Here is a 14,319-nt window from a genome sequence, read left to right as displayed (position 1 = left end):
AGCAGAATGTATTGCAAGAGAGATGTTACCCCATTTTCCTGTACACAATGTAGATGCAAGGTTCAAGACTACAACAATTTTATTTTTTAATTAGCAGTCAATAAGTGTCTTTTATGACTTACTCTATTTTAGTTCTTCTTAACACCTCTCTTTTGTAGTATATCAGGTTTCACCTCATAAACGTTCGAGTAAACGTGTGGTATTCTTCCTGTGCCTGCAGTGTTATTTCTATAATACAGGTGCACAACCTTTTATCCGAAGATCCAAATAACGAAAACCTCCGAATAGCGGACATTTTTTCGTTCCTTGAAGAAAGGTCCTTGAAAACGTTCACCGAGGGCGGCCCGCAGAGGTGACAGCGGAACCTCCGGTCGGTCCTCGAAGAAAGGGGAACTAAATCCCCATTCATAAAAGAGAAGGTGAGGGTATATTGCGCGGGAGGGTTAATAATTGACAATATGCCGCTGCCTGCCCGCTGAGTTAAAAAGTTCCCACGGTAGACTCACGATACACAGTGTATCGTGAATCTTGCGTGGGAACTTTTTAACTCAGCGGGCAGGGAGCAGCAGATTGTCGCTACCTTTAGTTTCACCCCACCTATACCCCTCTGCTTCCCGGCCATGTGTGTGACCCCTTCCCTCCCCTCTCCAGCTCCCCACCCATTGCACCGGCGCGGGGGCTTTGCACTGTCTTCAGGTCGGCGATGCCAGCATAAAGTGCCAGTCACCGGAGACGTCAGGACCAATGGGACACCGACCCCCAGGCCCACTGCAAGCACGGAGATCCCAATGACCCACAGCCAGCAGCAGCCCAGCCCCGTTCCAACTCCAGAGGAAAACTGCAAACTGGCCGGAGCCATCAGGACCACCAGAAGCCACTCCCCGATGGGCCGCTACGGCGACAAGTGGCAGTTCGCCCACAGCCCGAGCTGCGCCCCCTCATCGGGACACCGACCCCCAGGCCCACTGCAAGCACGGAGATCCCAGATCAGCAACTCCAGCCCAGCCCCGCTCCAACTCCAGAGGAACACGCTCCCAGTATGGGCAGAAGCTGATGGTGTGCAAGGTACGTCTTGTTCTTGGGGTCGCGCAGCTCGGGCTGTGGGCGAACTGCCACTTGTCACCGTAGCAGCCCATCAGGGAGCGGATTCCTCTGGAGTTGGAGGGGGAGGGGGGTATTGTGCTGTTTGATCGCCCCCTGCTATCCCAGGGACAGGGAGACAGGACGTTCACCGAGGGCTGTCCGCAGAGGTGACAGCGGAACCTCCGGTCGGTCCTGGAAGAAAGGGGAACTAAATCCCCTTCATAAAAGAGAAGTGGAGGGTATATTGCCCGGTAGGGTATATCGCCTACCTTGAAGAAACCGGACATTTTTCCAGGATGTTGTCTGCACACCAAAGCTCACCAAAGCTCACGTTTGGCGCCAAATGCACGTCGCCTCTGCTGCACACGGATATAAGAGTGTGAAAATGTCGCCTTAGGCCGCCTAAGGGCATGTAGCCCCGCTAGGGTGACATGAGTGCGAGAGGTGATTCAATGCTGCGGTCACATTTACAAATTCAGGAATTCATTCAACACACTGCATTTCATACAGACATTTATTCTGCAAGAAAAAACTACATTGAAGACTGAAACTCGCGACCGAGGAACTGCCGGGATCAAGGCGCAAACCCGCGACCTTGCGGATATGAGCCGAGCACTCTACCACTGAGCCAGCCATTAAAATCTACGCAAAAAAACTTCCATTCCGAAGGCCGACAAATTCCGAATTAAGATATAGATAGATATAGATATGCCATTTATTGTCACTATACATGTACAGTGAAACTGAAAGCTGCTCGTACTCAGTGCATACATACAATTTAGCACAAAAATCAAGAGACAGAAAAACAAAAAACAGAAGGGAGATGGGGGGGGGGGGGGGGGGGGGGGGGGAATAGGTGCACAAATTCTGCGGCGCTACATTCATATATACATATATACAGATGGAAGTCCGTGTTGGGCGGTGTAGTCAGTGCATGTGTGAATTTGAATTTATAGCAGATATAATTCTCGGAAAGCAACTATTCCTGAGTCTGTTTGTCCTGGATTTGATGTACCTATAGCGCCTTCCAGAGGGCAGCAGGTCGAACAGTCCAAACGCAGGATGGGAGCTGTCTTTGATGATCTTCTTTGCCCTGCTAAGGCAGCGGGAGGTGTAGATGTCCATCAGGGAGGGGAGAGGGCAGCCAATGATCCTCTGCGCTGTCCTGGTTACCCTCTGAAGCCTCTCCCTGTCTGCCATGGTGCAGCTGCCATACCATGCTGTAATGCAGTATGTCAGCAGGCTCTCGATGGACGAGCGGTAGAAGGTCAGCAGCAGGTTAGAGTCCAGGTTGTGCTTCCTGAGGACCCTCAGGAAGTGCAGCCGCTGCTGAGCCTTCTTGATGACCGCTGTCGTGTTGTCCGTCCAGGAGATGTCAGCAGCGATATGGACACCGAGAAACCGGAAGGTGTTGACCCTCTCCACACACTCGCCGTTGATGTGTAGGGGGGCTAAGTCGGTGCTGTGCCTCCTGAAGTCGACAATGAGCTCTTTTGTTTTCCTGGTGTTCAGAGCCAGATTGTTTTCTGAGCACCAGGTTGTCAACTTCAGGACTTCCTCTCTGTAGGCTGCCTCGTCTCCCTTCGAAATAAGTCCGACCACAGTAGTGTCGTCAGCAAATTTGACGATGCGGTTGTTGTTGTGGGCCGGACTACAGTCGTAGGTGTAGAGACAGTATAAGAGGGGGCTTAGCACACAGCCCTGTGGGGAACCGGTACTCAACCTGCGAGTGGAGGAGAGGTGGGGGCCGAGTCTCACAGTCTGGGGCCGGTTGGTGAGGAAATCCTTTATCCAGGCACATGTGACAGTGGGGAGGCCGAGAGTGACCAGTTTACCTATGAGAATGTCCGGAATGATTGTATTAAAGGCTGAACTAAAATCCACAAAGAGCATCCGGACGTAGCTCTGCCCCTGCTCCAGATGGCTCAGCACAGAGTGGAGAGCTACGGTGATGGCGTCTTCTGTGGATCTGTTTTGGCGATAGGCGAATTGGTGGGGGTCGAGGTCTGGTGGTAGATAGTCCTTGATGTGCTGGAGGACCAACCTCTCGAAGCACTTCGTGATTACCGGAGTGAGGGCCACAGGACGGTAGTCATTAAGGCTGGTGATGGGAGACTTCTTCGGCACAGGGACGATTGTGGCTGATTTTAGGCAGGACGGAATAACTGCCTGGGCCAGGGAGAGGTTGAAAATTCTGGTGAAGATGGCAGTGAGCTGGTGGGCGCACGCTTTGAGCACCTTACCAGGTACTCCATCTGGGCCGGTAGCCTTCTTGGGGTTCACTGCCAGGAGCACCCGTCTGACATCGTGCTCCGTTACAGTGAGTGGAGTAGTACAGGAGCTAGGTGAGGGTGGAAACAGGGCTGTAGCAGGTGAGTGCTGCTGTTGTGATGTTTCAAAGCGGGAGAAGAAGCAATTTAGCTTTTCTGCCAGCGGCGCACTCAGGTCTTCTGACTTTGTGGCACAGCCTCTGTAGTTGGTAATGTCTTGTATGCCCCGCCATACCTCCCGTGTATTATTGCTGGACAAGTGGGACTCTGTGCTCCTCTTATGGTCCGCCTTGGCTTTTTTAATACCACTTTTCAGATCGGCTCGAGCAGCCCTGTACAGAGCTCTGTCACCTGACCTGAAGGCAGCATCGCGGGCTCTGAGGAGTGTGCGGACCTGGCTGGACATTCAGGGTTTCTGGTTTGGGAAAACCCGTATGTTTTTGTCTACAGTCACATTTCCGATGCAGAACTTGATATAGTCCAGCACCGATTCTGTGAGAGTTTCCAGATCCTGGTGTTCGAATATGTCCCAGTTTGTCTGTGTAAAGCAGTCCTGTAGATTGGAGAGTGCATTTTCAGGCCAGGTTGTAACAGATCTTATGGTGGGCCTGGCACTGCGTCTGAGGGGGGTGTAGGCTGGAGAGAGCAGGAGGGAGAGATGATCTGACTGGCCGAGTTGGGGGAGGGGGATGGCTCTATACGCGTGCTTGATATTGGTGTAGACATGATCCAGCGTGTTCACCCCTCTAGTAGAACACTTGACATGTTGGTAGAATTTCGGCAGTACAGTCTTCAAGTTGGCCTTATTAAAGTCCCCTGCGATTATGTGAACACCTTCGGGGTGATCCCGCTGCTGTTCGTTAATGGTGTTCAGCAGGAGAGAGAGCGCCTTGTTTACATTGGCGTCAGGTGGAATATACACAGCCGTGACAATCACGACTGTTAGTTCTCTCGGTAGAAAAAAAGGCCGGCATCTTACAGACATGTACTCGAGGTCAGGGGAACAATGATTGGCTATGATTGTCCCGTTGTTGCACCAATTCTCATGCACGTATATACAGAGACCCCCTCCCCTGCTCTTACCGGAGTCCATAGTCCTGTCCCCGCGGAGCAGAAAGCGACCTGCTAGCTGCATGCTAGCATCAGGTATCCCCGGGTGAAGCCAGGTTTCGGTGATGATCATAACACAGCAGTCGCGGACATATCGATTTCCGGCGAGTTGTACTTCCAGGTCATCCATTTTGTGAACCAGGGATCTGGCGTTGGAGAGATACAGGCTCGGTAGAGGTGGCTTGTGTGGTCGATTCCTTAGCCTTAGCAAAGCACCGGACCTGCGGCCTCGCTTCTGCTTCCTCTCCCTCCTCCGTCTGCGCCGCCTCCTAGACCCGACAACAATCCACGGGGACCCCGGTGGTCTTGCTATGTCGCCCGGGATGTTATACTTGCGATGGAAGACACCCGAAACCGCAGTCTGGCGCTGGTCACCGATATCCGCGATATCCACGAGGTTCTGGCGGGTGTAGCGGGTGTTCGCAGAACCGACTGCAAAGACGTACACGGACAACACAACGTACACAAACAACAAAAAAGAGCACCGAGTCCGGGAGCCGTGAGCCGCTGCGACCGTGCGCGCCGCCATCTTGGACCGGAATTAAGAAAAGTGTCTGGTCCCAAGGCTTTCGGATAAAAGGTTGTGCACCTATAATGCATTCAAAATTGCACACTGTACAACTGTTTTACGTTTCCACTCTTCACAGATGCTACCTGACCAGATGAATGCCACCAACAGTACTTTACTTCCAACATTTTTATTTGTTCTGCATACTTAAAAGGATGGATCTTCAGATAAATATCACATTAAGGAACCATGTTAAGCTCTTAACCTAGGAAAGCAGCAAAATCAATACAACTAAGATCCACAGTTAGTATTAAATGCGTGACTTCTTAGTTTTCAATGCACTGTAAGGATTAACAATGTGCCCTTTGTACAGTGGCAAAAATGTAACCTTAGCCAAGTGCAAAGTATTTATGTATTGCTAAACCACAAAAATGATTGAGTTGCGCACAAACTAGTTCCTGTACAAAATTGTTCCTGAACAAATTTTGTTCTTAACACCAAATAAACTCCTGCTTCTATGGTATAATCATATTAAATTTTGTTACGAATATAATTGTCTACCAGGGAAACATTTGCTGTTAATTACCGAAACCAGGTTCAAAACACAGAAAACATCTATAAATAGAAAAAGGTAACACAGATGAGTCACAAGAATGATCCTCATATTTGCATTCACATAGTAATTATCCTGCACTTAAGGAGATCCAAAGATCATTAGAAATTGATCCTTGGATGTAACTATGGAGTTGACTCAGCTGTTAGCCATCTTTGCAATCGCCCCATCCCTAAGCAGGCATTTGAGGATAGCCCTCAACTTCATGCCATTTACTCACTGGCAGCAACCTTCACTTACATATTTCTACTTTTAAAACCTACCTGTGCTTGAATAGATGCCTGCTAGGCCACACACAGGCGATAAAACTGGATTATCCTACGCAGAGCGGAAGAAGAACATTGATTAAAATTTAACTATTACCTTGGTGAATAATTAATTCCATGAAGTCAACATGACAATCCTGTGCTGTTATAACAAGTTAATGAAACGAATATATGCATCCAGATTAGTAGCTGCATTTACCAGTGATACTGTATATATTTTTAAATTATACTGCTGCACAACATCTAACAATTCATGTTACTCCATATCCCGCCTCCATCAAAACATTTTCACAAGAATTTCATAAATCATTGAAAATTCAGAGCAATGTTTCCAATACAACTTATCCTGCTCATATTTAACCAAAATATCCGGCACAAACTTAACCAAAATAGTGTATTTCAGGTGGTGCAAGTATTATCTGGTTGTTTCAGGGAAAACTCAAAATTTTACCAGGCGTTTTTCCAATATGTGCAAGCTTTAATTTTTTTTTGTAACGAGTAGCATCAATGTGGAAACAGACGGTCAGAAACAAAACACAATGTTTCAATGCATAGATGAACACAGAAAATAAGTGGTCAATTGACCTGCAAAGTTAGTTGCAATTTTCTCTCTCAATAAAGAACACCTAATCTGGTGACTATTTACATCATTCTCTTTTGATATTTCCTATACCAACATTACAGGGTGAAAGTGTTTTATTTTGGAGCAGTTTTAAATATTTAAAGATCTTATGCAACTGTCCTTAATTTCAATGTTCTGCTACAATGCTGTACTTATAGAAAGCCGATCAATGCCTCTACTTTCTAAGAAGATTCAGTATGTTGTTGCATACTCTCTTGAACTTCTACAGCAGGTAGCGTGTATATTGACTGGTTGCATCATGGCTTGATTCTGCTACATGAACACTCAGGAATGAAGGATATTACAAAATGTGGTGGGCAGAGCCTGGTCCATCATGGGTACTGACTTCCCCACCATCAAAGGGACCTCAAAAATTCACACCACCCTGAAAATGAACCAGCCACGTGTCGTGAGTAATTACCCATGGTAGGCAGTCAGCCGGCTTTTTAAAAAATCTTAAACCGCGCATGCGCAGATTGTTCTCTCTGTAAAAAATAAAAATAAGTAACAATTCAATTTTCCCAAGGCTTCTAAATCTCAATTCCCTGCCCGACCGAGCCTCCAACCTCATCGTTCCCCAGCCCCACACGGCCCGTTTTTACCTTCTCCCCAAAATCCACAAACCTGACTGTCCCGGTAGACCCATTGTCTCTGCCTGTTCGTGCCCCACCGAACTCATCTCCACATACCTTGACTCCATACTATCCTGCTTGGTCAAATCCCTTCCTACCTATGTTCAAGACACCTCAGACACTCTCCGCCGCCTCCGCGCATTCCATTCTCTAGGCCCTCACCCCCTTCACCATGGACGTCCAGTCACTCTACACCTCCATCCCCCACCAGGATGGCCTCAAAGCCCTCCGGTTCTTCATCGACCAGAGGAGCAACCTATACCCAACCACTGACACTCTCCTCCGCCTAGCGGAGCTGGTCCTTACCCTCAATAACTTCACGTTTGACTCCTCCCATTTCCTCCAAACACAAGGCGTAGCTATGGGCACACGCATGGGCCCCAGCTACGCCTGCCTATTTGTCGGGCACGTCGAACAATCCTTGTTCAATACGTACCAGGGCCCCATCCCCGACCTCTACCTCCGTTACATCGACGACTGCTTTGGGGCCACCTCCTGCACCCACACAGAACTGACTGACTTTATCCACTTCACTACCAACTTCCATCCGGTACTCAAATACACCTGGACTATTTCCGACACTTCCCTACCATTCCTTGACCTCACTATCTCCATCGCAGGTGATAGACTCCTGACTGACATCCACTACAAACCCACCGACTCCCATGGCTATCTGGACTACACTTCTTCCCACCCTGCCTCCTGTAAGGACTCCATCCCCTACTCCCAATTCCCCCGCATACGCCACATCTGCTCCCAGGATGAGGCGTTCCACACCAGGACATCTGAAATGTCCTCATTCTTCAGGGAACGGGGATTCCCCTCCTCCACCATAGCTGAGGCTCGCACCAGGGTCTCTTCCATACCCCGCAACACTGCTCTCTCTCCCCATTCCCGCACTCACAACAAGGGCAGAGTCCCCCTAGTCCTCACCTTTCACCCCACCAGCCGTCACATACAAGAATTAATCCTACGTCATTTTCGCCACCTCCAACGTGATCCTACCACTCACCACATCTTCCCATCTCCCCCAATGTCTGCCTTCCGCAAAGACCGCTCCCTCCGCAACTCCCTTGTCAATTCTTCCCTTCCCTCCCGTACCACTCCCTCCCCAGGCACTTTCCGTTGCAACCACAAGAAATGCAACACCTGTCCCTTTACCTCCCCTGTCGACTACATTCAAGGACCCAAGCATTCGTTCCAGGTGCGACAGAGGTTCACCTGTATCTCCTCCAACCTCATCTACTGCATCCGCTGCTCTAGATGTCAGCTGATCTACATCGGTGAGACTAAGCGGAGGTTGGGCGATCGTTTCACCGAACACCTCCGCTCAGTCCGCAAGAACCTATCTGACCTCCCGGTGGCTCAGCACTTCAACTCCCCCTCCCATTCCCAATCCGACCTCTCTGTCCTGGGTCTTCACCATTGCCAGAGTGAGCAACACCGGAAATTGGAGGAACAGCATCTCATATTCTGCTTGGGGAGCCTGCATCCGGCGGGCATGAACATTGAATTCTCCCAATTTTGTTAGCTCTTGCGGTCTCCTCCCCTTCCTTAGCCCTCGAGCTGTCTCCTCCCATCCCCAAACCCTCGGGCTCCTCCTCCTCCCTTTTCCTTCCTTCTCCACGCCACCCCCTATCAGTCTGAAGGGTTTCGGCCCGAAACGTTACCTATTTCCTTCGCCCCATAGATGCTGCTGCACCCGCAGAGTTTCTCCAGCATTTTTTTGTGTACCTTCTAAATCTCCTTCATTTTAAAATTACTGAATGAGTGGGGGACGGAGGATGAAGTCAGGTGGAGAGATGGTGGGAAAAATGGGAGCACACCGGGACGTTGAATCAGTTGTCATCTTATTGAATGACAATACTAATTCAAGGGTCCAATTGGAGGGAGAGTTCCTTTCACAGAGGGGAGGGGAGTCTGTGCAGGGGTGAAACATGCGGGGAGGGCAGGAGTGTTGCGAAGGAGTGGGTCAGAGATCATGTCAGACTCACTCACTCACCGCTGCCGCAGCGCTCCAGGCATGGACAGCAGAACTGGCCGCCTCTTCCGGGGAGGGAAGCAGCTCGGGTGTCTGCGAGTGGCCGCCGGGACCCGACAGCAGAACCGGCTGCCACTTCAGCGCCTTCTGTCGGCCCTCTCACCTCTGGCAGTGCTCTCCGTCTGAACACCTCTCACCTGCCGTTCGCCTCACTCATGTCAGCCGCTTCCCGTAAATCCTTAAATTCCCACACCCGAATAACCTCAATTGGTCCCTTGAGCGCGCTGTCGGAATTTAAGGATTTGCGGGAAGTGGCTGACATGAGTGAGGCCAGTGAGCGGCAGGAGAGAGGTTTTCAGACAGTGAGCACTGCCAGAGGTGAGCGGGAACCGGCAGAAGGGGCTGTCCGGTCCTGGCGACCACTCGCAGCCACCCGAGCTAATTCACTCCCCGGCCATAATACGGTGGCTCCGTGCCCGGGGCGTCACAAGTGGGTTACTGGCCCCAATCCCCTCCTTCACAACACTCCTGCCCTCCCCGCAACTTTACCCCGGGCCAGACTCCCCAAACACTGTGAAAGGAGCTCTCCCTACCCACCCCGGGATATACAGTATTTAAAAACATAAAGCACCAGGAAATGTACTTGCCAAGTTATTGGTACATGAACTCCATTCTTCACTCTTTGTTTCCTAAGATCCTCTTAAAATAATGACAATCCATATTTGAAAATCCCGCCAAGAAACTCGCGCTGCGCATGCGCAGTAGGCTGCTGCACATGCGCAGTACTGCAAAGGCCGAATTTCTGCTGCCTTCAGCTCCGCTTGAAATTTACGGCTTGAAGCAGCGCTGACGGCACGTGGGCTGCACAGACCTTCGCGTGTTACAAGTGCTGCGGTTGAAAGGCACGGAGAATTATGCCTACCTAAGAGATCGATCTCTTAGAAAGGCATAATTCTCCCATGCCTTTACTATTTATATTTAATAATTGCCATTCCATAATTTTAGTCAGGGTAGGCAGTGCCTACCTTGCCTATCCTGACGGCACGTGCCTGCCATGAACTCACTTCACTCTTGCCATCAGGGCGAAGGTATAGGAGCCTGAAACCATAACTTCTTCCTGATGGCAAGAGTGATCTGCAGGTTCAGGAACAGCTTTTTCTCATCAACGTCAGGTTATTCAACATTACAAACACCAACTAAACTATTGACTTCTTGGTTGCACTGGTGACTTTGGGCTTTTATTTTGTTTTGCACTAATGTTGTGGTTTTATTATTTATTGAACAACTTTTATTTGTTTGTTTTTTTATCTATTATTTTATTTGTTTGTTTATCTATTGAGTACTGTGTTTACAAACCGATTATGCTGCTGCAAGTAACAATTTTTTTGTTGGTTTTGTTACATAAGACAATGAAACACACTTGACTTTTAAAGTTTCATGACTGCTCTCCACCTTGAACATCAACATTTCAAAAATGTATTTAAAAAACTTATGCTAATAAAGAAAGGAGAAAAAAAGCCTCCCAGACATCCAAGATGATAATTTCACAGGGAGTTGCAGGGTTTTGTTTAGGGGCTTACAGGGAAACACCAGCTTTCCCCCCCAAAAGTAAATGATTAAAAAACAGTAATTATTGTTTTCATTTACATCAATTTCAAAATATTTTTAAGTATGTGGATGGGAGAGATACTGAATTCATAAACCCCTCATGGCTATTTACTAAAAGAAAAGCACACCCAAGGACAAGGCTTCAGCAGCTGTCAAAGCCAAAACCTGGCGCTTCAGGACAGCAAGGTATACTGTACCTCTGTAAATAGACCAGGCTTGTACAAGCATTTGGAAACTTGGGAAGCAAAATCTGGCCTAATAAGAAACTGGACAGACCATACGCTACATGCGAGGTTACCTTCCGATTATCCGCCCCTCCACACCATTAACCAGATACTTAAATGAAGCAGCCGCATAATTATGACCATACAATGTGGAGCACTTATAAGGCTACCTATCTTGCAGTCAATGATCCATCTATTTGACCTCTACTGACTGTGAGACGCAAGTAAACAATGTGATGGAAAACCCTACTGTCATGTGGATGAATGCAGCTCCAAGGACATTAAAGAAGGTCCAGCACTGGACGACATAGGAACAACTGATTTACACCAGCAATATTTACACCACCACCACTCATAGCCACTATTGAAAAGTGTTATAGAAGTCTATGTTGTGACAAATGCACAAGGTCATAACCGTTTTTTGATAATCAGATTATAAAAGTAACTCATTATTAGAAATTATATATGACCTCAAAAACAAGCAGTTAACATGACAGATGTAATCATTTACTTTTGAGCAAAACCTTGAATGTATATTTACAATCCTAAATTTATTCAAGGTAACTTATTGCTCAAATAAGAAAGCTAAACAATAAATAGCTTTAGGCAGAAGGGGAAAAAATCAGGCTGTGTTACATTTTATGAATGCTGTGAATGATGAAATATAGGGACAGTCGAAACATATTAAAGCAACGGGGGGGGGGGGGGGGGGGGGGGGGGGGGGGAAGAGGGGGGGGGAGGGAGAGGGGGGGAGAGAGAGAGAGGGGGGAGAGAGGGAGGGGGGGGGGAGAGGGGGGGGGGGGGGAAGAGGGGGGGGAGAAAGAGAGAGGGAAGAGGAGGGGAGAGGGGGGGGGGAGAAGGGGGGGGGGAGAGAGGGGGGGGGAGAAGAAGGGGGGGGGAGGGGGGAGAGAGGGGGGGGAGAGGGGGGGGGGAGAGGGGGGGGGGAGGGGGAGAAGGGGGGGGGAGAAGAGGGGGGGGAGAGAAGAGGGGGGGGGGAAGAGAAGGGGGGGGGGGAGAAGAGGGGGGGAGGAGAGGGGGGGGGGAGAAGAGGGGGGGGAGAAGAGGGGGGGGAGAAGAGGGGGGGGGGAGAAGAGGGGGGGGGAGAAGAGGGGGGGGAGAGAAGAAGAGAAGAGGGGGGGAGGAAGAGGGGGGGGGGGAAGAGAGGGGGGGGGGGGGAGGGAGGGGGGGGGAGGGGGGGGGGGAGGAGGAGAGGGGGGGGGGGGGAGAAGAGGGGGAGAGAGAGGAGGGAGGAGGAGAAGGGGGGAGAGAGATAGACCTGCGGAGGGGAGAGGGGTGGGGGGAGAGGAGGGAGGGCCAGGTTCATCTCCGGCAGAGTGTTGAACGAGGGAGCAGCGGGCGGCAAGCGGGTTCATCTCCGGCAGAGACTTGAACAAGGGAGCAGGGAGCAACGGGCGGCTTCATCTCCGGCTGCGTCTTTTGAATAACGGGGAGGGGAGGTTGGTGGACGCCGTCACTCGCTGCGCAAGCAAGACGGCAGCAAGCAAAGCCATTGTGACACCATCAGTGAAAGACAGTGGTTTTCAAATTTAAAGTTTTGTCAGATTCTTGAACATTTTCATTCATAAGCATGAAATTTTCATATAACGCAATTTTGGAATCCACGGGAAAAATCTCTACCGGAACATGTAAACATTTTATCGTTACCGCGTCGTTTTTTTTCGCTAAGATGTGACAACGCACAAACAAAAAAACATACACACAGCCATATCCAAGATCACAGTTTTATAAGTATAGAGATTCTATTCACTTTAGTGAACATTTCTGGTATGTTGTAAATAAAAGACCACATTTTTGAGTCAGTCAAATAAAAGGGTCACATTTCATGGCTCCTCAAGGCCTTATAGAAGTCCAGAAACACGAAGATCTCCAAGTCACCGTGCAGCAGCATCTTTGGGCAACCTTGCACTGTGTGCTGCCAACAGATGTCAGTCTCTCGCCTGGGGAAACATTCCACCGGCTTCAGGTGCCCGCCGTTTCCAGGGAGACGGACAAAACGCAGCACAACTGGGCGTGATCCAAGTGCGCGACCAGAGCCCTGCCCCACTTTAACCCGCTGCTCGCTGCATCCATGCTACATCCATTCCGCACCACCACCCCCTCTCGTCTCCATTAGCATTTAAGTGCGCAGATGCATTGTTTATTTAGCTGACCACGAGACGAGAGTGTTTTTTTTCAGGTGTTATACAGTGAAGTTTAGGAAATCTTAACATACCCTTTCGGTGGTCTACTAGTTGCTGCAATCTCCATCATTCCGAACTCCTTTTAGCGTACACTCTTCACTTTTTTTCCCGTCCAGATCCAACATCGATCTAGGTCACTGTAAATGGTGTTTAAATAAAGTGTAAATAAACTCTCCCAAAGTATTTACACCCTCCAAAAAAACCGCCCCGTGCTTTTTATCCTAAAATGGTTGTACTCGAATAGACTCAATTAATAATTACAAAAAGTAAAAGGTCAACCATTTGACAGCCTGCGCTCTCTCTCTCTGACAAACACGCACGACAACTGTCTGCTAAATTAACCCGCAGCATAAGCAACTAACGATGCGTACTCGCCACTCCAAATTCAGACACTTGCAAAGCAACAATTTACCACTGCTGACTTTTTTTAAAAATAAATCTTCGTTTTCTGTAACGTTTCTCGATGAAAATAAATAAGGTTCTTCTATCTTTGAACGCCCGCTTCTCCCTCTGCCACGACCGTTGTATGAAATTAACCGCCTTCCTCAGGACTCGCTTGTCAATCACCGCTTTGTCTGACCCAGACGGCAGCAGTCTGTGAGGTCGAAAATGTTCTGCAAACGTGTTTCGCTGTTGCCGATCACACGAATCGTTTTCCTTTTCATCTTAACTTTATTCGGCTAAAGCGAAGGCGCCGTTTTGACTGGAGAATGATATAAAATCACAAAATTATACTTCTCCCATATTTTGAACAAATTACTCCCGAAACCTATTTTTTTAATCAATTGCCATCGCGAGATATTTTTCAAGCGAGAGAGTTGAGGGCACGCGATGTTAAGTATTGAAGGTTTAATAACAAAGCACAGGGTACACCAACAGGAGTTACAGGACCCAAGGCTGAGAGCTCCACGAGTCCTCGAGGTCTATGTCACTTGCCAAAGATAGCTCGTCTATATTTAACACGACAGCATATTTGCTACATCAAAGAAATAAAGCTGCAAGTTCGTCATCATCTTTAGTTATTTGTACAAGCCATTGGTAAAATAATTACATGCAATTATGTCCCCCCCTTGCAATCTTTCCATGAACATACATTCTTCGCAGTTTTAAACTGTGTGGAATAAGCTGATCCCAAATATGTTTCCAAATGTACTGTTTTTATGCGGAATATGGAGAGATTAAAAAACAAATTAATATTCAA

At 48.7% G+C, this 14,319-nt stretch overlaps 1 protein-coding gene across 1 annotated transcript in view; it reads right to left on the bottom strand.

The window, feature by feature from the left end:
* Positions 1-13,985, bottom strand: part of cobl (cordon-bleu WH2 repeat protein) — a 242,208-nt gene extending 228,223 nt beyond the window's left edge. Inside the window, 2 exon segments of the mRNA XM_055657302.1 lie at positions 13,151-13,255; positions 13,531-13,985. Of these exon segments, the coding sequence (XP_055513277.1) occupies positions 13,151-13,188 (38 nt within the window). The 5' untranslated portion in view covers positions 13,189-13,255; positions 13,531-13,985.
* Positions 13,986-14,319: the final 334 nt, after the last annotated feature.

Source organism: Leucoraja erinacea, chromosome 2 (assembly GCF_028641065.1).
Source record: "Leucoraja erinacea ecotype New England chromosome 2, Leri_hhj_1, whole genome shotgun sequence".
NCBI lineage: Eukaryota > Metazoa > Chordata > Chondrichthyes > Rajiformes > Rajidae > Leucoraja > Leucoraja erinaceus.
The sequence above is the reverse complement of the archived record's forward strand: the minus strand, read 5'-3'. Positions and strand labels throughout refer to the sequence as shown.